This window comes from Zeus faber (genome assembly GCF_960531495.2).
Source record: "Zeus faber genome assembly, chromosome: 7".
NCBI classification, from domain to species: Eukaryota; Metazoa; Chordata; class Actinopteri; order Zeiformes; family Zeidae; genus Zeus; species Zeus faber.
This window is the reverse complement of record NC_137203.1, coordinates 25,458,069-25,484,652: the sequence shown is the minus strand read 5'-3', so window position 1 is coordinate 25,484,652 and position 26,584 is coordinate 25,458,069. Positions and strand designations below refer to the sequence as shown.

At 43.1% G+C, this 26,584-nt stretch overlaps 3 protein-coding genes across 3 annotated transcripts; all 3 read right to left on the bottom strand.

The window, feature by feature from the left end:
- Nucleotides 1-354: 354 nt before the first annotated feature.
- gucd1 (guanylyl cyclase domain containing 1) lies at nt 355-12,199 on the bottom strand. Its single transcript, XM_080003227.1, has 6 exons — nt 11,849-12,199; nt 2,739-2,823; nt 2,484-2,649; nt 1,675-1,766; nt 1,336-1,577; nt 355-490 (listed from the first exon to the last, which is right to left on the bottom strand). The coding sequence occupies exons 1-6, from the start codon at nt 11,853-11,855 to the stop codon at nt 399-401; spliced, it is 684 nt and encodes a 227-aa protein (XP_079859353.1). The 5' UTR covers nt 11,856-12,199; the 3' UTR covers nt 355-398.
- A 1,642-nt stretch (nt 12,200-13,841) lies between these two features.
- Nucleotides 13,842-15,962, bottom strand: zbtb26 (zinc finger and BTB domain containing 26). Its single transcript, XM_080004052.1, has one exon. It carries the CDS (start codon nt 15,898-15,900, stop codon nt 14,521-14,523), a length of 1,380 nt encoding a protein of 459 aa, XP_079860178.1. The 5' UTR covers nt 15,901-15,962; the 3' UTR covers nt 13,842-14,520.
- Nucleotides 15,963-16,627: 665 nt separating this feature from the next.
- susd1 (sushi domain containing 1) lies at nt 16,628-25,816 on the bottom strand. Its single transcript, XM_080004300.1, has 19 exons — nt 25,661-25,816; nt 25,051-25,191; nt 24,680-24,835; nt 23,562-23,714; nt 23,281-23,460; nt 22,706-22,891; nt 21,972-22,151; nt 21,544-21,723; nt 21,251-21,433; nt 20,976-21,155; nt 20,341-20,520; nt 19,990-20,154; nt 19,586-19,680; nt 19,069-19,255; nt 18,664-18,757; nt 17,797-18,052; nt 17,612-17,651; nt 16,929-17,022; nt 16,628-16,731 (listed from the first exon to the last, which is right to left on the bottom strand). Exons 1-19 carry the CDS (start codon nt 25,713-25,715, stop codon nt 16,713-16,715), a joined length of 2,724 nt encoding a protein of 907 aa, XP_079860426.1. The 5' UTR covers nt 25,716-25,816; the 3' UTR covers nt 16,628-16,712.
- Nucleotides 25,817-26,584: the final 768 nt, after the last annotated feature.

Below are 26,584 nucleotides of genomic sequence, written 5' to 3'. Positions count from 1 at the left end.
CTCATGACACATGATAGTGAAAGCTTGAACACCTCACTCACTCTAGCACTCTGTGCTCTGCCCGGACCTACCATCTATTGAGTTAAAGAACAAAAAAAAAAAAAACCCATTAGACACCCTAAAAATATTTTATATATCTGCTCATCTATGACATAAATAAAAATAAATCCTTGTTTCACTCATTTTTTTCCAGTTGCTGATCCCTTAACTGTCACATAGCCCCCACTAGGGTAAGGAATAGAGGAGTTGTGAACGGCGCAGCCTTGTAGTGTTGGCGAAGGCGTGGAACGCCCGCTTCCGACCTGCGGCGCACTGCGTTCCCTACGATGTGGAGCTGGAGGAGGATGAGCTGTTGGAGGAGGAGAGGTGCCACCACAGGGGTCGGCGCTGGAGTCTTATCAGCTCTCTTTGTAGATGAACAGTATGTCCTCGTCGGTCCCGTAGCTCCGCCGAGCCTCTTCAAAGTTACTGATGCTGGTGCAGCAAACTCCTGTGACGGGCACAAAACACAGAAACAGTCAGACAACTCAAGTCAAACTTCATCTCAAATCTAACTCATTGACACAAGTCACTCAGTTTTAGTTTTAGAGCTTGACACACTATCTTGAGTTTCCAAAGACTGGGAATAATGCTGCATCCCACACTAAGCAATTATATCATTGTGGCTTGGGATTTATAAATCACGTTGTTGACCATCGCAAGCCAAACATTATTTAATATTATCAGGAGATTGTGTTAAGACTGATCTGAGTAGAGCCTGTGACCACCTACCGCTAAAAGACTGAAGCAAGGCACTGACATTAGTCTGCGACAACCCTCTGGTATAAAGTCTGCATTAGATTCAAGATTCAAGATTTTTATTTGTCACATACATATACCTACATACTTTCATACATATATACAGTGAAATGTAATAACATTAGGTCTGAGTTTGGAACATTTGACCAATTCCAACACTAACCTGGGACAATAAAATTAGTAGTTTTAGATTTATTTACTAGCCCATCAAAGACATTAGACTTTAATGTAATTCAAATGGAATAGCTTCAACTTTAATCAGATACAAGTGAAATAAATCAAAACTGGTGGGGTTTTGGCCTGTTTTCAGTTTAGCAACTGGTTTACAACTAATGAAGGTGTACTTTTTAAATGTCAAATAGCACCTGGTTATATTTTGAAACCATTTTACAGGGCAAGTCACCAAACAGGACAATCAATCGTTTGTTTTTTTTCCCAAAATTGATCTCAATGAATCCCTGCATCCCAGCTTGCATGGGTTTCAGTGCACCCCTACCCCGGGGTCTGCTTTATCCTCCTGCGCTGTGGATAACTTACGGTCAGCATAGGCGGGGTTGTTGTAGAACATGCAGCCTGTGCTCCTGTTGAAGCCACACACCACTACAAAGTGCCCCTGGTATTCTGGCTTCCTGCAGAAACACTTCTGTCCCACGGGCAGGAAGCAGCAGTATTTGACAGGCGAAGAACACAGCTCGCATGTCAAGACCACGGCGTTGACTAATACTATGGCAACGTGGCCCTGGTCGAGATGAGACTGGATTTCCTGAATTGTAACAGAGCTGGTAAAGACGTCCAAAAAGAGGAGTCTCATCAGTTTCCATCAGTCAAACGGTCTAGCTCCCTCTTCCCCCAGTTTAACATATGAGCAAAACTCACCATTTCTTGATCACCACACCCTTGTTCTCCGCCTTAAGGAACAGCTCATTCACCCGGTCCTCTTCCGTGTCAAAATGCTTTTTATAAAAGGACTGGAATGTGCGTGGGAAGAAGGACAATTAGACTCAACAACAAAACAGTAAAATAAAGCATGGTTCAATCCTGGGTTCAGCGCGGGGATTATAAAACACTGAATGCACGTCTGGTGTCAGCCATTCCCACAGCCAGCCGTCGGAACAAATCAAAACCATGTCGTAATCGAAAATGGCAGAGGTTAAGCTGGCATGTTCTCCCTGGCCATGGTCAATGTGTTTTCTTTCAAATGCAAACAAAATATTGCGCGCACACACACACACACACACACACACACACACACACACACACACACACACACACACACACACACACACACACACACACACACACACACACACACACACACACACACACACACACACACACACACACACACACACACACACTTTTCCTCAACGTGGCACTCCTCAAGCATTTTCTTGAGGACCATCGGCTACATCGTCCCAACTGATTACATCGCTATTACACTGCTTAATGGCCAACGCAACTGTTCCTGATCCCCTTAAGTACACAAAACCGCACCCATAAAAAGAGTAACATCTTTCTCAACACATTAGTAAGTAAAAGGCAACTAAGCATATACTGTGTTGCACAGAACTACATTTATAAACTTCTCTCTTAAAAGCTTGGGTTTAGGTTCTAATGAGTTAGACAGCCACCTGTGGGACTGACCACCCTGATGCCTGCTTGCGCCTTCTATTCCCAAAAGGTACCTGGTTCCTAAAGCCTTTGTCAACACCCAGTGTTTGGGTGCAGAACTGGTGTCTGATCCCCAGGTGGCTCATGAGGTAGGCCAGGTCAATTGTCCACACACTCTCCGTCAGCTTCAGCTCCCAGCAGGCGCTCTGAAACTCCTCGTCGCTGATCGGGTGGAGGTACCTGTAAAGGTTGTGGACAGTGGTGTCAAATCTCGAAACATCACGGGTCTAAAGTGACCTGGAAGACTCTGCAAGTTGAAGTTCACTTACTTGAGGACCATTCTGGAGCAGGCTAGCCCACAGTCCCAGTGGTACAGCTGCCGAATGACAGGTACTTTCAATAAAACGTCATCATCTGTGGACAAAAAGCAGTATTGGTCAACTCTGAATATTAAAAATAAATGGGCAAAGAGCCTCGATGTTATAATCACAAAGTGGTACAGCAAACTACATCTTGCTTATGTGTATGGAGAGAATGTTGCAAAAAGAGGATATATTAACTTTTACATCTCAAGAATAGTACACTAGCAATATGTATGTCATAATAATAATAATAATAATAATAATAAATATAGCTGCAGGCAGCAATACACAGGGTCCAGTTCATTCGTTTTAGGCACGTGTTACACTTTGGGTTTTTTTTGTAGTACAGCAAAATCTACTGAACTTATAAAACATAATGTAGTTATGTCCATGTAATTCCACAAATTCAACTTTCATGTTATTACGTACAAAGCATTTCCGTTTCAACCAGACATCAACCATTGATTTTAAGTTGTAATGGGCCATAAGTATTGTATGAAATAGTTCAGCTCTAAATAGCTGAGTTTACAGTCTTAATGTTGTTTGTAAGTTGTAAAGTAGAGCAATTAGGAAATTTTGTTGAAGTTTCATCCAAATCGATCCACATACGGAGCAGAAATTAGCGAAAAATCCCGACCAATTTGATCCACATTTGACACATGTAACAACTTTATAATGATAGTCTGTTTCAAGTAAATTCCTGTTTCCATTTTAAATTGTGGCTTTGATGTGCAATATTTCAACCACTTGTTACGACTATATGTGAATATATGTACACCTAGTACATTTCAACTAAAGTACACCTACTTCCAACGTATTTCATGTGATAATTGAAAATTTTCAACAGATAACCAGGCATGTCTTAAATAATTACTATATAAATTGCAGTTTTCTTTCATGTGTTTCCCTATCATAAGTCTAATTTTCCTGTAATTTTCTTTGTTTTCACTTATTGAAAATGATGATGCTCAAAAGAAGCAGTTACCATCTGACATAATTGATTTTGTTTCACAAGGGTCACTCATTGCTATAGCGTTCTCTATTTTAAAATTATTTGAATGCAAAATGTTACATTTTACACAAAGTTTATTTTGATATATTGTCAAAGGTAGGGATTTATTTGTTGACTTTTTTCCTTGGAATACATTTTCAGTAAATGACGTTTACATGACATTCAAAAACCTTGTGGTATTTCTGTGAGTAATAACCACTGCACGGCTTCTATTTTTCCGACGCCTTACTGATTTTGAACGCATCACTGTCGCCCATTCCAGTGGATTGTAGTCGACGTGGTTGCGAGTTTTTGTGGACTACCTTTTATTCAAATTTTTTATTCATCCGGTAAAATAATGGGGACTACAGAGATAATATATCAATCGAACAGACCTACTGACATCTACCAGGAAAGGAGCTATATATACACACACACACGTAAATCCATAGTTGATTACGTTGCGCAAGTAGAGTGACAGTGTGCACCGCACACTGGACACGGTCCAAAGGACATTCTCAATTGGGACCTGTACATTTATAGTTAACAGTATGTTGATGTTGTAAAGCGTCTTACTCTAAATCTCTTCTCGTTCATTTTGTTTACGAATAGTGGCATGTCAGTTAAGCAAGACCAGCTGAATTTTTCAGGTCAAAGTTGTTCGGTTTTTCACCAATATTTGCTCTGTATGTGGATCGATTTGGATGAAATTTAAACCACGAGATCTTTGTGACATACCAGTTTAAACGACACCTTAACCTTGTTCATGGATTCTGTCATAATTGTATTCCAGATACTTTTAGCCGGATTGGACATTTTTGGCGTGAAATGCATTGGACCGCATCTGTGATATAGATCAACTTTCGTTGGTTGTTCGCTAATTTCTGCTCTGTATGTGGAACCATTTGGGCTGAACCCCTGAATATAGCTACAGGCAACAGTACGCAGGGTCCAGGGTAGTCGGCCCTTCGTTAAAGTTCAATGGACGAGTCTGCTTTGGCTCTCTATTGTGTTTTGTGACTGCAGAAGTTCACTCGTTCTGGCCTGGTTACAGTGTAATTCTATGATCGGGCGGTGTTTGCAGCTGCTGGTGGGTTTCCTACACCGCAACTAAAGGCGGTTATCATTCTGAAGTACGGCTGATTCATGATTATTTTAGTCAATATTGTGATCAATTATTTATCACAAATATTCATCCAATTATTTTATTGCACATTGAAAATCAACAGAAAAATGCCTTCACAATTATAATTTATTTTATAAACCTATAAATAAACTCAAATGTACAAATCTTTGAATCATAATAGGGTTTTCCTCACATGAATTCCATCTTCTTAAGGCTATATATAAATGACATCCAAACAAGGTCAGTTACATTACACCTGCAGGTTTTGTGCAAGGAAAAAACAAAAAAAAAAAAGACCCTGGGTGTGTGCACTCCACGGAGCCTGCAGTGCCATCACGTGATCAGTGTATTCAGTCAATTTGTGCATGTGCAAAATTATTTATATGTCTGTGCGTGGCGCCTTCCTGGTAAGGCAGTCATTGTTGATCATAAACTTCTTCCACAAAACTCAACTGCCGACCTGGATGAAACTTGAACGACGCCATGTTGGAATTGCCCTGAATACATGACATCCATGAAAGTCTGACGTCCGTCCTCTCTGCACATGCCGCCAGCTTGGTGAGTTCGGATTGTTGACCAATCACAAGACTGTAATGTTATACTGTGACCTGTGGAAGCCACCATTAGCGCATCTGGTTCAAACTTGGACAACGGCATGTCAGGACAGTGCTGAATACACATTTTATTCTTGTCTGTGAGTGCAACAGATCCATGAGATCCATAGACTACTGACGTCGGTTTTTCCATTAACAGAAGCAATCGGGCTCCCACCCCTTCGGGGCTGGAAACCTATATATAGCTGAAGGCAGCAATACACGAGGTGTAGGTAAGTCATGTTAGATAAGAATTACAGTTTTGAGAGTTCCCATAAAACACACCCTCACTTTGTATCGACACCAATTAAACTTTCAAGTTCCCATGCAACGTAGCATCAGTTTGTGCTGTCATTGTCTTTACATCAGCATTTCACTTATGCAAATGATAATGCCCAAAAGAAGCAGTTACCATCAGCCACAATAGCTTTTGTTTCACAAGGGTCACCAATTAAAATTGCTTTAGGGTGATTCGATCAGGATTTTTGGGGCCGATCACCTATTTCTGGAAGCAGTACGACTGATACCGATCACACTGGGGTCTATGTAAAGTGCTCTATTCATCGTGTAGTATTAGTGTGTTGTATATAGTAGTATGTAGTATATTTATTTAACTACTATTAACATTGTTTATTAAGTATTAAAATTAAGAGAAGAAAGTATTGACAACAGTTTATTTATTGTCAGGCAACTTATTACACTCTCTTAAACACAAGGGGCAAAGCTTTGGATTTAGACCCCCTGTACACCTTGCATTAGAGCTGTCTACTTGTGATCATTATCAATGACATGCGTAAATGCACCCAATCAATGTGGTTTGAGATATGATCACCCAGACCACATTTGGAGGTGGTCTGGGAGACATTATTTTCGCAGTGTAAATGTGAATGTGTCCTGGGCTACATTGAAGGACCGCCTACTCAAGCGATGTCCTCCGCGCAAGCAGAAGTACGTACCCATTCACGCGCCAACGGCGTCTGGTCAGGAAAATCTCACCATCACAGAAATGGAAAATGTATTATTTACAAGTAAAGTTTTTGCACAAAAACATCCAGTTTTTACTAAATTAAGTCCCATAGCAACAGAAAGCAATGGGGAAACATGCGTGACGCGGCACAGGACGCACAGGTTTTTGTTTTGTTCATTCCATTATGCAGTGATTGGGACAGTCCCTTAGTTGTGTTTAAAAAAAAAAGTTTCTTACAAGTAGGAAATTAACAGAAATAAATAGATCTAGAATTAAAAAAAAAAATTATATTTGTTTTGGCTGTAAAGACGGTAACAGAAATGTGCAGTGGACCTGTAATGTTACTATTACGCAGTGAAGGGGACAGCCCATTAACTCGGTTGTGTTTAAAACAAAAAGTTTCATACCCGTAGGAAAGAACTAAACTAAACTAACACTGCTGTCTAGATAGTGTAGTGCTCCCTCCCCACTGTCCCTCAGATCGGGACAGTGGGGAGGGAGCAATCCGCGGCGTGTACGGCACACTGCTGAGGAGAAAAGACTCCACCCCAATTCTGAGTTATGATCACGTTAAATTATTATAAGTGTGATAATCAGAGATATACATATGTATTATAACATTCAATGTTATAATATTGCAACATGTGCACACTTCAGTTCATTCATTCAGATCCCATGCTTAACTCTGAACAGATTTGTCATTCAAATTTCTATGTAATCTGCAAAGTCTGATTGTTATTTCCTTGTGGCAATAACAGCAATAATAGCAATTATGTTTTTATCATCAGTCAATCAAAGGTTATGATTTTAATCTAAGCTCTCTTGTGCACGGGGATGAAGGGCTATTTACAGGCGGATCCAAGCGAGACAGGGCAGGGTAAGGAGGAACTGTGCACTAAACGCAGCTCTAAGATTTTCATATAAATAGTAAAAAAAAAAAAAAAAAAAAAAAAAATAGCAGTAAAAAATTAATGAAAAATAAAAATGATATGTGGCAGTCAATGTTGCTATTGTAGCGGGTGCCACAAATAAATCAATGTATGGGAAACAGTGCCGTGCATAACGGGGAAGAGAGATTATTGTGTATCATGCCATCTGATCTGCCTTTATACCGATCAGACTATTTAGAACTAATATTGGCCGATCGTGATCATTTGAATGCGAGACATCGCCATGTCCATCAAAAGTTCATCAGGAGTGGTCTCCTACAACCGCGATGCACTCGTGAATATAAAAAGATTTCCTGAAGGAACAACTATGGGACTTTTTATCCGCTGATCCAGAGTGACTGGTGGAGATTTTATGCACCAACACTCTCAACAAGGAAAACAACAACAACAACGCAATCAAGGTCCCACGGGCCGGCCGAGGGAGGAAGCACCATGGTAAGTGAGGGGGGCATTTTGATCAGAATGAGGACGGAACCTTACCGTCCACCTCTGCCCAGCATCCTTCTTGCTAATGTCCACTCCCTAGAGAACAAGATGGATGACCTTCGGGCGAGGATTAGATTCCAACGGGATACGAGGAACTGTTGCGTCCTCTGCCTGATGGAAACATGGCTGAACCTGGTGGTGCTGGACCACGCCATTCGTCCAGGAGAGACCTTCTCCGTGTTCCGCGCCGACAGATCGGGGGAATCGGCGAAATCCAAGGGTGGAGGCTTCTGCGTCATGACTAACAGCAGCTGGTGTAAGCGAGATAACGCCAAGACTCTCTCCCGCTTGCCGAACCTGGAACAGCTGACCATCTCATGCCATCCAATTCTACCTCTCCCAGGAATTCAGCAGTCATCATCACAGCCGTTTATATTCCCCCGTAAGCACCGACACAGCACTATCAGACCTATATGATGTGTTGTGTGGACTTAAAAACAAACAACCTGACACAACTGGGATGCTGGCTGGGGACTTTAACGAAGGGCCAGCTGGGGTGCTGGCTGGGGACTTTAACGAAGGGCGAACCTTAAAAAAGTTATGCCTGATTACCACCAACACATCACATGTGCCACCAGGGGAGACCTTTAGACCTCTGCTACACATACAAGGCGTTCTCGCTCCCCGCTTTCGGGAAATCTGATCACGCCGCCATCTCGTTACTTCCTGTTTACTCACTCTGGAGTTCCACCGTTGGGCGTGAGCGCCCACTCTGTGAACCCCAGACTTCCTTACAACCACGCCCCAGGTGGTTAGGGTGGGGAGGCACACGTCCAGCACCCTCACCCTGAACACAGGATCCCCCCCGGGCTGCATCCTCAGCCCCCACCTGTACTCCCTGTACACAGTGTGTCGACAGGGTCAGCAGCTTCAAGTACCTGGGAGTCCACATCACGGAGGTCTTAACATGGACAGCATCTTTACCACCTCAGGCAGCTGTAGAAATTCAGAGTCTCGGTGAGGAGCATCCTGACAGGCAACACCACTGCCTGGTTTGGGAACTGTACTGCTCAGGACAGTCAGGCCCCGCAGAGGGTGGTGCGTTTAGCCAAACACACGGAGCAGTTTAGCACACAGCGGAGTATTCAATACAAGCTCCTTCAGCTTGACAGCCAGTCTGGTGGGTGACTATGGCGTTGAAAGCTGAACTGTAATCAATGAACAGCAATCTCACACAGGCCCCCTTCCTGCCATCCAGGCGCGTGAGAGTGGTGTGCAGTACCTGGGAGACCGCATCATCCGTGGATCTGTTCTGCTGGTACGCAAACTGCAATGGGTCCAAGGTGCGGGGGAGGGAGGCGCAGATATAATCCTTAATCAGCCTCTCCAAACACTTCATGACCACCGCGGTGAGGGCCACTGGACTGTAGTCATTCAGGCAGGCAGGAGAGGCGATCTTCAGGACAGGAACGACAGTGGACCTCTTGAAGCAGGACGGGACCACTGATTCAGCCAGGGAGATGTTGAATATTGTAGTGAACACCGGAGCTGGTTCAAAGCGTTCCTGACATTGTGCACGGACACTGAGAGTGCGCGCTCATCCCCAGCGGTGTAACTCCAATTAGCCAGCGAGCTAGCGGTGCTGTTGCCAGACTCAAACCGCGCATAAAAGGAGTTCAGTTCGTTGGCTAGGGAGGCGTCCACACTCGTGGCTGGGGAGGAGCTGCTCTTGTAGTTTGTTATCGTCGGCAGCCCCTCCCACAAGCATCTGGTGTCCCCCCGCTCCATCTGCAGCTCCACAGTCTACACAGGAGGTGTAGTAGTAGAGCCCCCAGGATCATGAAGGATCCTCATCACCCCAACAACGGACTGTTCCAGCTGCTGCGGTCAGGCAAGCGCCTTCGCAGTCACACAGCGAGGACAGAGAGACTGAGACGGAGTTTCTTCCCGCAAGCCATAAGGACTGTCAAGGCTGACCTCAACAGGGGCTCTCTCTGAGACATTCACACAGGCCCCATTGCCTTACTGTACCGTATGTTGCATACTGTATTACTGTACTGGGTTACCGCCTACTGCGCTGAATTGCTGTTCTGTTCGGTGTTACTGTATTGCTGTGTCGTACTGTTGTATACTGTACTGTATACACACACACACACACACACACACACACACACACACACACACACACACACACACACACACCTCTGTATATACATAAGTCTATTCCTCTTGTTTTCTCTTTTGTACCCTCACTCAGTATATTACCTTTTGACTCTTATTTTATTCTATTTACTAACTGCATTACATTTTAGAAATCAGTTAGTTTAGTCAGATTGTAATTAGTTAGCTATTGTGTCAGTTAACTACTGACATTTCATTGCATAATGTATGCTCGTATGTATATGATAAACATCTCGAAATGTTGAATGACATATTACATTTTGAGCAGTTTTCTGTTGATATTCTGTCAAAGGAAGGAATTAGTTTTATCAGCAACATTTGAACTATTTGCAAATGTATCATGTTTTTTTAACCACGTCTCATAAACATGTACTTTTGTTCAAATAATAATTTTGTGGTACAACCCCCCATTACAGACCCTGTTGTTTACCCTGCACTGCTTCACTGTACAAAGGACAGCCAGTACATCCAGCAATGACACTAAATGAGTGACCCCTTCCATTGTCACACGTCTTTGGTACAGTTGCTTGCACAGATTGTTTCTTATCACGTTTACCTTGAATTCTGAGGGCTTAAATGGTCCAAGAGACGGTGAGGTGGAAACCAAAACCGTTTTGGATTGTACATCCATTGCCGACACAGATTTTCCAAATGATCGGATCTACACTGGAACGGGTCCACTTTTTCATTCTTGTATTTTCAGAATACAAGACCGCCAGCATCACACATAGTGCTTACGTAGCCATGTTTGTTGACAGAGATTCCCTCAGACGGCTACGACCTATGAACTCATGCAACGATGATTGGTCGGGGTTCATTCTTGTATTGTTGCCTGTCTCCCAATCAAGACACGGCGAGAATTTATGGGACTATGATTGGGACTGACAAAAAAATTGTGTAGTCTGATCCCGGCATAAAACACACCATCATTTCACATTGACATTAAACGGGGCATCAGCTCCTCTGGTCTGTCGTCTTGACTGAGTGTAAATACTATGCAAAGCAACTAGGTCTACAAAGCGCAACTCCCCGAATGCAAACAAGCCCCCAGAGAGCCAGATTTTGAGAACCGGAACCAAACATTGGATGGCGCTGTCACAAAGCTCCCTGCCTATGAAACTAACCACAGTGCGCTAACTTCCGGTGAATTTGCAATGGTTTTTCAGTCATTTCTGCTGCAAATGTACGTGAGTGTTGATCAAACTTGAACCAGAAAATGTCAAACGTCCCCGTTCCAACGAAACCTCAACCATGTCTGCATGTACTGCGGTCGCCCTGTCTCAGATACTTTTAGCCCGACAAATGCCAAGAAGATTAATAATAAAAATCCGAGCAAAAACAACAGGGTTAGAGCCCCGCGGGCTGGACCCCTAATAATAATAATAATAATAATAATAATAATAATAATAATGGCCAGGGGCTGTGACAATCATGACATTTCAGTTGACGATTAATCCTTATACAAATGACTGATATAAATGATTTAGTTGTGTATGAGCCCATAAACAGCACAACAATACACATCCACCGTGTGAGGTAGAGCCATTTATAGACATTGAAGTGGGATCTGCGATTGTACGCGAAAAGACAAGTAATCGCGACCAGACGATTATGTAACGATCGTGACAGCTGAGCTGAATGAATATTGAAAGATTGACAAGTTGATTTTGATAACGGTAACCCCTTGTTGTTGTTTGCATGTTTTATAGATATATAATAAATAAATAAAACTAAAGTGGGGGGGGGGGGGGGACGCCAGTGTCGTTACTAAAATGCCCCCATTCTCTCGACATTTGACGTTTGCAGCCCGACTCGACCAGCTGAGCATGTCGTCTCCCCTCACCTGTCATTCTGGCCGGTTCCTCCCGGGCGGGCCGGCAGAGAACACGACTTGATCCTGGGGTCAAAAGCCGGCGAGTCGCACTTGGTTTAAGAGGTGACGTCCATAGTGGGAATGCTTCGCCGAGGAGGCTACATGGACCCCGCTGGGAGGGCTGCTGCCTTCAAGCCGCTAACAAGCGCTAGCCCGCCGCCGGGACAAGCTTCACTCGTTCCGTAGTTTTACCGCCGACGCCATCGCTAACGCGTATAATTGTTTTTTTTTTGTTTGTTTGGTTTTTTTTTTGTCCAACCCCGCACGGGTCCCTGCTTTAGCCAGCTTCTCGGCCGCCGCTAAACCTGTCGCCACCCTTCCGCCGGGGCGTCTCTTTTGTTTGCTAACGCTAGCATGCTAGCCAGTATGCTGCGGATTCGTGGGGGTTCCTCCTTCCTCCGTCCTTATTGGCGGATTGCAGCCATGGACGGAGCAACACCGCCACCAACTGAAGGCGCGTTGAACGGAGCTCAGCGGGGACCGCCCACGTTTCCGGAAGTGAATTTGACACTCATTCCATTGACGTTTCGGGAAATCCTGGTTTATAAAGTATTTTAAGCCTGGACCAAGCAGACCAACGACGAGATAAATCGCGACAATTAAAACAAATGAAAAAGGAAAGGACGGCAAAGGTACAAGAGTGTGTACATAACTATTTTAAGAGTGAAGGAAATACTCATCCCAGAAGCCATTGGGAATTATGTTTTTTCAACGACTTCCCAGCTAACTATGGTTTAGCGCGCTTCTTCTTGAATTTAACCTTTGTCATTATTAATGTTTCTATCGTTAACAATAGTATTATAATATATTGTAGTATATATAGTGTTAATAGTGTTTGAGTTTGGTGGTAGCAGTAACTCACTTGCCGACAGTGACGTTTGCGGACGCGGTAAACATTTCCATGGTAACAGCGAGCTCCACCAATCAGAGACGTTGTCGTTACACTGTAGCATTGTAGGTGTTGTAGTTCTTCTCCATGACCTCGCGAATAAAACATGTTTTTCTGATAACAAGGTCGATATCATACAGACTTGTGACTTCTACGGGAGCATATACCATCGCGTCAACGTCTCATAGTTTGTGGTAAGTCTACCGTGGATGGTTACGACATTATGGCTAATTATCAAAATCCTCCATTCAGAATATGAATGGGATTTTCACTTCCGGAAACTCACTGTTGAGCTCTATAAATCTGGATCCTGTTTGATTTATAGGTCTCGATTCACCGCCTCAATTTGTGATAAAGTTACTGTATAGTGCCCCGATGGATCAATTGATAGTGAAATAAAGAAATATGTAAGTGCACTGTGGATTTAGTAATATAAACACTTTATTTAAACATTTCCCTTTTAAATCAGATCAGATTATTAATCTAGGAATAAAAGTGATAATGGGTTTTTCAAAAGCACTTATGGATAACTGTCCTGTCAGAAACAGCACAGAAACACTTTCTATTGCAATAAAGGTTCTACAGAGTTCCACAGCTGAGTCCGAAGGGAATCTGTATTATAAAGAGAAAGAAAAGGGAAACTCTTTAGTAAAGTAGATACTGTATCATTTGCCATTCAGTAAGTCAAACAATTTTGCAATATTGCAAAATCAATCAGTTTCTGATTCTGTGTGATCATCCAATGCATGTGGTAGGTATGATGAAAAGCTTAGAAACTGTGGATATCAAACAGTAAGACACGCTGACGAGAGATGAGTCCATTAATCAAATACCTAACTAAAACGAGTCACATAAAATTATGTTTGGCGTACATTTTCTATGTTCTATTTTTCGTCACAAATGTTAACGTTTGACTTGTTCTGTATTATAGAACGACAAGAAGACCACCAGGTCTAGTGCAGCCTTACTAAAAAAAAATAAAAAAAATAAATACAACCTCCTGAGTGAACACAATATTTTGGAGAAACAGTTTGTGATGAGTTATTACGGGACAGAATGTAACAGAATCCATAATATGTCTATAGCAATTATCCAGCTTTTATTTATAGTAATGGTTGACTCCTGCCAATAGAGGAAAAACATTATGTCACTTTGGTCCAACAGTACCAGGACTATATAAAAAAAAAAGAAGGAAATTTCAGTTTATGTCGATATTTTTGGCGCTCCACTTTTCACAACAGACAATTTGGCATAGCTCTCCCATTAAAATGTTAACTGAAAACAAATTTAACACACACACGCACACATATTCCATTCTGAAAAAAACCCTTTTCATTCACATTTAAGTACAAAGCCCAACAGTAGTCTGTACAGAAAGCAATCAAACTATAAACAGTTTAGTTACACCATAATTGAATAATATCAGGCTAAAATGTATTTATAATTCAGTGCAGAGCTTTCAAGTAGGATTTAAAGGCAAATCATTTCCACTGATAAAATGATTAAACTAGACAATTTCAATTACACGTGACACTCCCCATCCCCATTGAATACCCTGACCTGTATATTTTCACCCATTTCTTAATTTGCTGCCACTTGTGTTTAAGGGTTTCTGCTTCCTTTAAAAGTAGAGATATAGGACATTCATGTGGTCTATGCCAAAGCTACATATAAACCAGTTCCATTTTTCTGTACTGTAAAACCAAATTTTACAGGGATTCCTTAGACCTATGGAAAGTCATAAATTCAAAAGTCATAGGGATGGATGCATTCCATCCATCAAGTTCACAACAGTGTCTGGTTTGTGGCTGAAGTCAAAGTCCAGCCCAACGTCGTGCAGGCTGCGCTCGTTGGCGTTGTCAAAGCTGTTCTTTCCGTGAACCTGTTTGAGGTGCTTGCGGAGCACAGGCTTGTGAGCGAAAACCATGTCGCAGTAGTTACAGCGGTGAGGCTTGTCCCCGCTGTGCAGGTTCAGGTGGTCCAGCAGGGAGCACTTTTGAGTGAACGTCTTGCCGCAGATCTTGCACTGGAAGGGCTTGATGCCTGCATGCACGCGCATATGCCGGTGCAGGTTGCCCTTCTGCGTGAAGGTCTTACCGCACAGGAGGCACATGAACAGTTTGTGCATCTTCAGGTGGTTTGCGTAGTTCTCTAGCTGCCGGAAGACGCGCGAGCACTTGGGGCACTGGTGGTACCACTGCAGGGGCTTGTCGTAGCCCCTCTGGTGGCCGCTGCTCTGACCGCCGTGCCTCCCAGCGGGCGGACACGGCGCGGGAGGGCTGAGGGGGTAGCCCGGCGCGGGCGGAAGCGCCAGCTCGCTGCCGCGGGTATCCACGGTGGAGTTGATGAGGGAGTGCTGGGCCTCAGGGGAGCGGAGCGCGGTGGGGGTTCTCGAGCGGAAGTGACCAGAAAACGAGTTCTCGGGCGTGTCAGACACTGACTCGACCTTCACTATGGTGATGCCGCCCTCCTCTGCACCTGGCCGGGCACGTCTGCTCAGGTTCTGGACATGTGTCTTAGGCTGTATTATCACATCATCATCATCATCATCTTCCTCCTCCTCATCATCATCCTCATCATTTATGACGTGATTATCATGATCAACGTCCTCCGCCTGCTCCACCAGCTGCTCCTGTTTATGGCCGGTCTGCGTGTGAGACTCTTGTTCTCTCTGGGAATGTGAGGGAATCCCCTCTTCATTCTGTTTTACTATATCAACCTCAGACTCCTGCTGGCGCGGCGGTGGTTTGATGAACTTGCTGAGGGCTTGGGTGCATTGCTCCACAATGTGACCCATCTGCAGGAAGCTGGCCACCGTCAGGTAGTGGACAAGCTCCAGCTCCGGGAACTCCAGCTGGCCGGTGTAGCAGGACAGCAGCAGCTGCCGGCCCACCTCTGCCTCCTGGATCATGGAGATCTGGACCTCGCCGGAGTCCTGTTGAAGAATGAACTGATCCCTCAGGAAGGAGGAGCCTGCTGCAAACACCACCTTGTGTCCAGGGACCTCCAGCTGGTTGATGCGCACAGTCACGTCGCAGAAGCGCCTCTGGTGGCGCAGGAGGTTCATCTTGTGCAGCATGGAGTCTCCGAACGTGGCGAAGCGGAACTGGAGGATCACCTGGTTCTGAGCCATGATGAGGCCAGCGCCGGTGGCAGCAGTAGACCTGTTCGTTACACACACAGAGATTGGTTCTTCTCTCGTGAAGACATTGCGGATAATTCTGGGCGCTTTGACGAAGTGACTCCTCGGCGTTCCGTCTTTAACCCCAGAACATTCTGGGCATCCCGTCTAACAGATTACTGCGGTTTTCTGCACAAAAATGGGAGCTATATGGCGGGATGAAACGACTGACCACGATGTTGACCAAAACCGGCATCTAAGAACATCCATCGTACCTGAGATCACCAAACAAACGAGCCTTTTTCAGGTTAATGGTTTGTCGAAACACGAAACCCGTGTTGAATTTTGGCAGCGGGCGGGGGGATGGTACTTCGGAAGTAAACACCGCTAAATCGGAAATGGACAGCACACAGACCACTCCCACTTATTAGTATAAGGCGATTGAAAAAATGACCCGGAAAACAAGTTTTACTGCTTATTTGTTGCCTTATCGAGATCGAATAAATGTGAATTACAAATTATTAAACATTTATTTCAATTAGTGTGCATACAAGTATGTAAATGCGCCTCGTGTAATGTATGTCTTCCCGGCTTTTAACAAGGTCCCAGGGTGCACAGAGCCAACAGTTAATATTTATTACATCATTGTTGTGTTATTAATTGGATTGGGTGAAATTGTACAAATTCGAATTTACACATAGCAATGATAAGATAAAGTACCAAATCTCTATTTTATTTATTTTTATTTTACAATATATACACAATTACAGTCGTGGTTTTAATTTACAAATAAAAAAGCATGACGCGGAGAGAAGTAATGTGTATCATGTCCTCTTGAAAAACCTGTAAAATAGAAAAAGATTTTAATGGTACACAAAATAGAATTTCCAAATTCTAGATTATTCACAAACTTTTACCTGAAATAGTTCAAAATATGTGTTTATTCAAGGTTAGAAGGATCTATTTTATTATAGACGATTACCCATTAATCCTTGCCTGCGTCCCAGCAAGTCTTGTGTGTACTGTTCATCTTATCTTACCAGGCAAAAGTGTATCCGACCAAGGCAATCACTGCGACCAATCCTACTGATCCAGCAGCCAACAGTGAGGAAATCCTCATCGCATAGGATGTACCTAGAGCAGGAAAATAGAAATATATTAACTATATACCGATGTATGTACACACGCATGTGCATCCAAATAAGGACAGAACTTCCGTTAGTGTTTGGCATTCTGTGGAATTCTGGAGTGTTTTTAAATGTATCTGCCAATGTCACATCATTTCTGAAAACTCACTAAACAACATTTCAAAAACATATGTGATTGAACAGTCATTTTGACAAAATGTAATCATACCTTTATTATGTGATTGAACAGTCATTTTGACAAAATGTAATCGTACCTTTATTTTACCAGGCAGCCTCATTTAGGTTAAGAATCTGCCGCATCCAGACATACATAAATTTTGCAAACACCATATAGCACAAGAGCAAAGCAGTCCCCCATGCAGCTTAGCACTAGTTCTCTCACGGTTGATTTCAATTCTTAGAGACAGCTCGTCCCACAAATGCAAACTCCAAAATATTTTTGATGGGGGCTCTGTATAATGACTAAAATCAGAGACTGGCATTTGAATAGATTTTGCAATTACATATTCAAGAGTGCAACGGCTGATCTTTGAGTGAATTATGACAGTAATTATGAAAGAACGCAAACTGCTTACCTCTCACTTTGGCCCACAGAACACAGGTGCTTCTGAAAGCCTAGGAAGGAGTTGTGGGCATTTTTATTTGTTATTACTTTAGAAATACATTTCCTGCATTTCTAGATTTTATTAAAAAAATCTCACACAACAGTAGGATCTCTCGCACAGACTATATTCTGAGACCACACAGCAGTTCAACCCACCCCTTTCCAATAACTGGCAGCACGCAGAACGATGTAATAATCTCTGCCGTATTCCAGCGGGGCGTTCAGGAAGCCGTTATAGGGGAGTCCATCACCCACAGTGAAGTTCATGTCACTGCTGACATGTGTGACGTGAAACTGGGCCGTGATATACTGTCCCAGCGAATGATTTTTGACAGAGTGGTCTGGGCTCTCAGGAGATGTACAGTCAAACACTGTGGTTCCCTCTAATGGCAACACGAACACTTGGTAGACGCTGTCAAAAACAAGAATGTCACAATGTTTCCAATAAGACTATTAAAACAAATAAAACTGATGTGAAATAATAACAATAATAATAATAAAAAAAATAAAAAAAAATAATAATAGTAAATAATAACAATAATAATGATGATATTAATAATAATAATAAAAATAATTGAAATTATAATAACGACGATGAGGACAACAGGATTTAACACACCTTGTGATTGACCCCTAATAATAAATGCACTCTCAAGCTACTCTATGCACTCTCAAGCTACTCTAAAGCATTTAATATTTTGTCATCATTTATTAAGACACTTAAGTTCTAGACACTACACAAGATGCTAAAAAAGTAAATAAGTTATTGCCAGCTAAATAGATTTGAAGTGTTGATAAGAATAACAAGTGCGAACAACTTGTTTCATTTTCTTTTTATGTTTGTGGCTCAAAAGTACATGGCATTCCATAATTAACAGTTCTGACTTGTCTTTCCTCGCTTATCGACCAATTCCCTTAACAACCTGGTCGTAGAAATGGAACTTGGTCGTTTAGTGAGGAGTCCCTGTATTTTGAGCCACCTTCAAGTTGAACGTCTCGGTGCCTCACCATTTTTAACATTACCTAATGGGGTCCAAAGTGTGTGTCGATCTCTGTAATCTCAAAGTGGGCAACGGAGTTTCAACTTCTCTGTAGAATATAACTGGTGCTGGAGGTGCTGTGAATGAGGGAGAAGGATATCTGTACATTGTTGTCACTTTTTCACAGCTTGGGGTGACATTTGGAGCGTTTCACAAGGTTATCCATTTTCCTCACACTGATATAATGTTCATATAAAGATAGCATCTGTGTCTGTAACCAACAGTGTCTGACAGACATAACAGGTGCATAGATGAACTTCAATAAACACACATGGTAAGTGGTTTGTGTTATTGTATTTATATTAAACAGTATTTAAACCCTCTTTTATACAAGAATTTCATTTTCTTCCCCCCTTTTAATAAGGCAGGGTTACCTGTAGAATCCTACCTTGCATACTGGTGTTTGTTGTGACGGTCGCTGTAAATCTGGCGGAGACAGCGGTGACAGAGATGGTGTAGTTTGTGACAGGCAGCAGACTGAGACAGATCTCCAGCCGATCGGCCATGGACCTGATCAGCCGCCGCCTTTCATCGTGAAAGGACCTCTGGTATTCCCTGGATCCGATATACCGCACCTGTGTCAGATACATTGAGGGTGTCAGTCTCTGTCACTAAGCGTAGCCCTATAGTTTAGAGTTTAATTATATGCAACTGAATTGATGTGTGTTGCTTAAGTGTACGCATGTTCCCTTACACAATTCATGAAGATACAATGTGTTAAAATGAAAGAACTGCAATGGCCATTAACAACAAGCAGCTCAAATCAAATTCACTTGGCCTTGATCACAACCCTCACAGTTTATGTACAAATATGAACTATTAATGTTCCCCGTCAACAGTGCGTTATGGATGCCAGTAGATGAACACTGAACAAACCCAAAGCAAAGCCCGAAGCTCTGTCTTACCATGTAGACTTCTGTGTCACCTTCATACTTCTCTGCTTTCCACTGTAGACATTTTTCATTAGAGACAGCCAAGTAATTGACCGCTGGTTTGATTTCTGTAAGACACGGCACGGCGGTGTTGAGTGTAATGGCATGTTGAACAAGCAGACCTTAATGCTCTCGTACATTCGGCTGGAATTTGGTTGATCCTCAGTGCCCACACCTCGTTTTCGGTGGATGATAACTAGTATCTTGGCCGCACCGTGGGAAGCGAAAGTAAACAGAAAAGGAGCTCGGGAGAGAATGTGTCATAGATGTTTCTTTTTTCGACGAGTTTGGTTCCGTTCCATTTCTCCACCGCACTTAACAGATCCCGGATAATGAGCAGCGTAGAACTTTATGCCTTGCTGTTACTTAATACTAACCTATGCATCTCATTGTGGCTTTCTGCCAATGTCCAGTCTTGTCACACACAGAGACATTGCTCCCCCTCCAACTGTGAAAGCCCTCCACACAGCTATGAACCACAACACTCCTGTTGTGCAAAACCGCCTGGGAGTTGGGCAGGACCGGAGCCGGACTGCACAGAGCTGGAACCAGGAGAGGGAAATGATTAGGCTTGTCCATCAAAGCAAATTGCTCAATTTTGATATTTTCAACACTGGATTCCACTCCAGCTAACAAACGCTAGACTTTCGTGAAGTTAAAAAAAACAACAGTTCATTGGGTATTTGTAGAGTCAATTCAAAGAAATGACAATCTGAGTGCTACTATACCTTTGCATTTTAAAGATACCTTTCCCCACTCTCCGGTTTCTGAACACGTTGCGGTACCGTGTCCACACTCCCGGTAAAATCCATCCACACACACATACACCGCCACACTGCCGGGTCGAGTGGTGCCGTCCCATAGGAGGTTAGTATATGGGAGTGTTAAGGGGGGACCGCAGCTTAACTCTACGTACAGAAATTAGTTAGTGCAGGTAATGGTACTATTGACAAAAAGTTAAAAACAAAAACAACCTCATAATAATTCTCTGTTAAAAATGCTGATTTAGTTTATCATGTCTTATTATGTTATGTGCTAAGCTATCTTGACTTGAGATGAAGTATTACGACTACGGAGATATTCTGTAGTCGTAATACCTCAATAAAAAAAAAAAAAATTTTATCCCTGAAGATTAAAAAGTGATTCACTAAAATCAGTGAATCAGGAGCTGATTTAAACAAAAGCCAATTTGGTTGACAGTACACGGCAGCTCAAAATTGTACGTGATTGGTGGAATAATTGAGGCTGCTCAAGCTTTTTTGGAAATCCATAAGCTGAATTTCGTAGCTTTGACGTGTATAATTTACAGCGAATACAGATCCACTATACAGTTTGTCTTTATAATGCTCATGAAGAGTTGCACCTTCACAGGACAGGTCGATGTCCTCCCACATCCCGTTCTCGCCACACACAGAGGAGTTTCTCAAGCTCGCCGTGTGAAATCCATCCTCGCACTGGTAATACACCACACTGCCAACGCGCGTGGCATTGTCCCATAGAACCTTAGCATGTGGCTTAAAAATGGGCTTTCCGCATTTGATTTCTACAGTAAAGAAAGATTGGCGAGTCATTCTATGATCATCGGGAGTCAGATGATGGAGATGTGTGTTTTGAGTGTTTGAAAGTGACCCCCATCACCTTGGCAGAGCGGTGAGGCCCCCTCCCACTCTCCCGTGGCGGCACAAACCCACACGCTCTCCTCTCCAGCACTGCCAAACCCAGCCTGGCACCGATAAACCGCCTGGGAGCCCTGCACCGTGGATCCTTCCTCCCACAACATGAAGGCACGGGGGAGGTTCGGGGGCACACCGCAGTCAACCTCTACAGGGTTGAGGGGGAGGGAGATAACACCATTTTGCTGTATTGCATTCAATCTCATTCAATGGCCCACATTCAAGTGTTGGTGTAGGCTGCAAAGGTCATCCCGTTACCTCTACATGAGATGTTGGGCCGCGTCCAGTAACCGTTAGTCATGCACGAGGACACGTTATCGCCGTCCTCGTCATGGAACCCTGCTATGCAGTAGTAAAACACAAGGGTTCCAGGACTGGAGCTGCCGTTCCATATTCGCCCAGTGTGGGGCGGCAGAGGGGGGTCCCCACATGATATCTCTGAGAGGGGATTTCAAATAAATACATTTTTTTTAATCATTAAAGGAAGAAATCTACTATGCACTACATCAACCATATCTTTTATAAATATTATGACTATATGGCTGGAAAAAATAACGCCGCTCGCCATTCTCACATCCTGGCATCGACGTAGAACTCACTGAGGCTCAGTGTGTTCTTGAAAGTTTGAACATATTTAAAAAATGCTTTTCACATATTTCAATATTTCAGTCAATGGTTTCATTTACCTTTGCATGATATGGTTGGTTGTGTCCAATGACCGGTGTCGTTACAAAGCATTAAATCATCTCCTCCTTTGTTATAAAAGCCCTCTTTGCAGAAATAGCGAACCGTATTGCCAGGGGTCGAGTCACCACTCCAGACCCGCTCGGTGTGTTTGAGCACAGGGGGAGTGCCACACACAGTCTCTACGGGAGGTAAATGTGGACCACAGAAATGTGGTTTACAACAGGTGGGGTTCAGGTCAATTCACATTGGGGCGGTTTTGCGGACACAGATTAGGCCTAATCTTAGGCTAAATCACACTTTTAATCCGGACTAACTGAAGTGGCCTTTCTCAGTCATGGTTTTAAACAGTTCAGACTTGCCCTAGTCTTGGTTTAAAAGATCCAATTTCCAGAAGGAAGATTAGAGCTAATCTAGGTCTAAGTGAAGGTTTAAATTTAACCTGGCCAGAGGCACGTTTATTTATATAGACAGGAGCAACCCTCTGATAACAGCCGGCTAGCCCTGAATTAATTCTGGATTAATTTAAGTAGGATTAGCTTAGTCCTGATTTTTATTAAACCCTGTCTGCAAAACCGCCCCGAGATCGAGATGTAGAAATAGGAATCAGTTGACAAAAAAATAAAAGATGATGCATGTAAGGTGAAGTGACCCCCCCCCCCCCTCCCCCAATGCTGCTCAACAGTCCCCTACACAAACGGACAGATATTTTGCTTTAAGGTAAAAATGGGTGTACCTTCGCAACGCACGGAAACCGACTCCCACCGTCCACTGATGGTGCACGTCGAGACACCGCGCCCCCCCACATCCACATCGTGGTACCCAGAGTCACACTGGTAGATCACCTCGGAGCCCAGCCTGGAGCTCCCGTTCCACAGCGGGTGGGAATGAGGGGGGGCGGGAGGCGAACCACAGTCGACCTCTACAGGCCAAAGCATTGACATATGAAGCTGGATCTGCTGCTCTCAAGGTTGGGGGGGGACTCTTTATTTGAGGTTTGTTTATTTATTTAGTTATTTCCCCGCCTTTTTTTAGAGCTTGTTTTTACACAAAACTGAAAGCCGCACAAACAGCCATTTGGGTGTTGATTTGCTGTTGTGAAAACCAGTTAAAAACTAAGAATAGACTTTGGAAAAAAAAAACATGTTGTCCATAGGTGTGAATAATGATGAAACAGTAACAATCATTATTATTTAAAAAACAATGACATTCTATTCCATGACCCGGTGAGGAGGGACATTGTGCTGCTGTGTGAGGGCATGGCGGGTTATTTCTCAGATTCTACGGGTCTTGTACCTCACGTCATCTTACCTTCACACACCATGCTTGGCCCCACCCAAGTCCCATTCGCCTCGCATGTAGACGAATGATCTCCGCTCCTCCACACGAAGCCATGGTCGCAGCTGAATAGGGCTACACTGCCGTACGTGGTGCCCGTTGTATTCAGCAGGACGGCGTCTTCCACCGGGGCGCGCTGGCCACAATCCACCACTGCGGGTGAGAGGAAAAGCATTAACCCGAGTGGAGGTCTGTCACGTGGGGCCTTACAGGAAGCTACTACAGGGCCTGATGTACTGTGTACTGTGTCATACCTTTGCATGAAGCACTGTCCTGCTGAGGGTGAAAGGGCTCCCCTCCGCCATGCACTCTGTATCCCACCTGGCAACGGCAGTCAAAGCTCCCCTCCAGGTTCCTGCACCGACCCCCCTCTCCGCACAGCCCTGGGATCCTGCATTCGTCAATGTCTAACCAGGACACAACCAACCAAGAAGGTATTGTTTGGCATGCAGGCACGAAGAGACACATTTTTACACAACAGAGCAGAACAAGAACATTTTCTCACTTATTGACATTGTAATGCTTGACGTGGGCTTTGCCTGCATTTGGAAGCAAAATAAGCTGTATCTGTAATTGTATACGCAAACAGCTAAGAGGAGGCCCGTTGTTTTAGTTGTCATGAGATAAAATGTCATCAATAGCTTTTGTGCTTCCACAGCACAGACTATGATACTTTTTTTTAGTTCAATAAAAACTTTGAATTTTGAGTTTTGATTTTGAGAAATCTGAAAAGGATTGAAGAATTTTTTCAATGTATCAATCACCAGTATTTATTTAGTAGGTCTTCAGTCTTCTGCTCCCATTCCAAGGGTTAAGGTTAGCGTTTAAGAGTAATCCCTAACCCTCTTCCAAGTCTAATGATGTGAAGGTCGTACTACTGTCCACTTGTAGAGATAAGACAATATGATGTTCGCCCACATAAGTACTTTTCCACAGCAGGAGCCCCAGCCGTATAACCAACCGTTTGATAGAATGTTCTTTGGGCTTTCCGCAGACTGCCTCGCTGAATACTGTGACACACTCTTGAGATCTCAATACACAACCGTTTTTATCATTGTATTCTGAAACCCCAGATTTTTTGACAGAGTACTCTGGCGCCAGGCACCTCGCCGGAAGAAAGTCTGGTTTTCCGCGACAGTTGATAGATACAGAGCTGTTGAGACAGGCAGCCAGCAGAGCCAGCGTCGGTAGTCATTCACAACTCATTTGTTCAATATATTACTTTGGTTGAACAAGGTAAGCAAAGACGGGAAATACTTAAGTGATACCGTGTTTTATCTGTGTAACGCATAGGTTAGGCGAGGTGTTTGTTGTTAGAGAGACCCTTAGTCCGACTGTTTAATATTAACATTGCCTCTTGAATAAAGCTCACCTTGACAGCTGGTTCCATCATTTGGGATGAAAATAGGCATGTTGTTGGAGGGGCTGTAGCCCGACAGGCAGGTGCAGAAGTAACTGCCATATGTGTTGTGACAGGAGGTGTGCTGACCACAAATCCTAATGGCTCCTATCTGACATTCATCCTTGTCTGGAAGAAAGACACGGTTATTGATTCATGATTTTCTACACCACATTTTAGCAGAGAAATTAATCAGTGCCTGCCTCAAACCACGAGCAGTTGAGGCTGAAGCCATTTCACCCATTATTATGTACATGTATAATAATCGAAAATTATTATACATGTACATGGAAGATAATTCACAAAATATGGTCAAAATCAGAGAAAGGGAAGCTAATCGTTACCTTGACAGAGGGTTCTTCCATTGCCAACAAAACCATACATGCAGTTGCAAACTTTTCCAGAGCCATCAGACTTGTCATCACATGTGGCATTGGGGTGGCATGTAGCACACACATCCAGTATCGGGCTAAAAGTCTGCACCTCTACAATGTTTGGAAGGAAATCATGAAATATCCTGTGGGTTTCACAATTGTTGTCATCATGTTGTAATACCATAACTACTTCTGCTTTGTGAGTCAGCGTGTTCTACCATTAGTGACTCAAAAATGTTTTGAGTGTCAAAATGCTCCTGTTGTGTGCACTTAAAACCTGACTATGTCTAAAAGCCAATGTCCCTTAAATGTATAGGCCTACTAAATTGCTGAAAGAAATTGACAATGATCAATGATCATCCTTTAGCAAAGTTTGTTCCCAATTTAAAAACAAAAATACACGTCACACAAGTTCACACAAGTTTTCCCCAGCTTCCTGATACGTTCAAAGTCTAAAACTATTGAATTATTGTTTTCTTATCATATTTCGTCGGATGTGACCTGAGGTTGGAGAATCAGATCAGAATCAGATGTATGCCTACTGAGCGGCTGGTACGATCAACTCATGTGTCACACTCACCTGCAACAGCAGATAGCAGAACAAGTACGACCACTGTTCCCAGTTTCCGATCCATCCTCTGTAGCGTCTGCCTCTCTCTCTAAAAACTCTGCACCAGGAGCCGGAAAAACTCTTGTGTCGAGTTTATTTCTGGTGCTTAGCGCGTTTGATAACCAGGGTTTAGGGGAAGGTCTCTCCCGTGTCACGCGGCCACTTCTCTATTTTTCCCCCCAACGGTCTAATTTCTTGACACTAGTGTTGTGGTGGTGGTGGTTTGTGGCTTTGTCAGACATCCCCCTTGACATTCAGTTAATTTATTATTCCACTTGTGTTAATGGTCCGCCAGTCCACACCACGGGGGGCATCACACACGCATGCTGCCCGGGCTGATAAGAGCTATATTTGTCTCTTAAAACCTGCCACAACACACTGGCTAAATGCCGGTCTTAAATACACCTGGCCTTTTTTTTTTAATTTAAATTCAAATTCGGCTTGATTTCTATATCCTGTATTTAATTCAATACCATAACTTTGTTGTCTTTATTTTTGGAATTCCACATCAGTTTTGTTTTTAAATTTTGATGGAAAGTTAAATTTGTCTGTGAAATATATGGAGTTCCCCTCCCTTAAATTCCACTCTGGGGTTTTTCTCATAGTATTTATCCATTCCATATGTGCATAATTTATAGTTTAGTATATTTAGGTATAATTATTATTTTCGGAGTGGATTTGCGCAAACTCAATACACACTGTTTACTATGTAAAAGTCCTGATTTGATGAGTTACAGAATGCAAATAACTGTATTGTGTACACTTGGTCTATAATAATCGTACATGATGATGTATGAGGTTGGGTCCTGCATTTGTGAAATAAAAATAAGAAAAAATAAGAAAAAATAAGAAAATCACACGGATCCTGCCAAGATGTGAAAAATATTTTATATA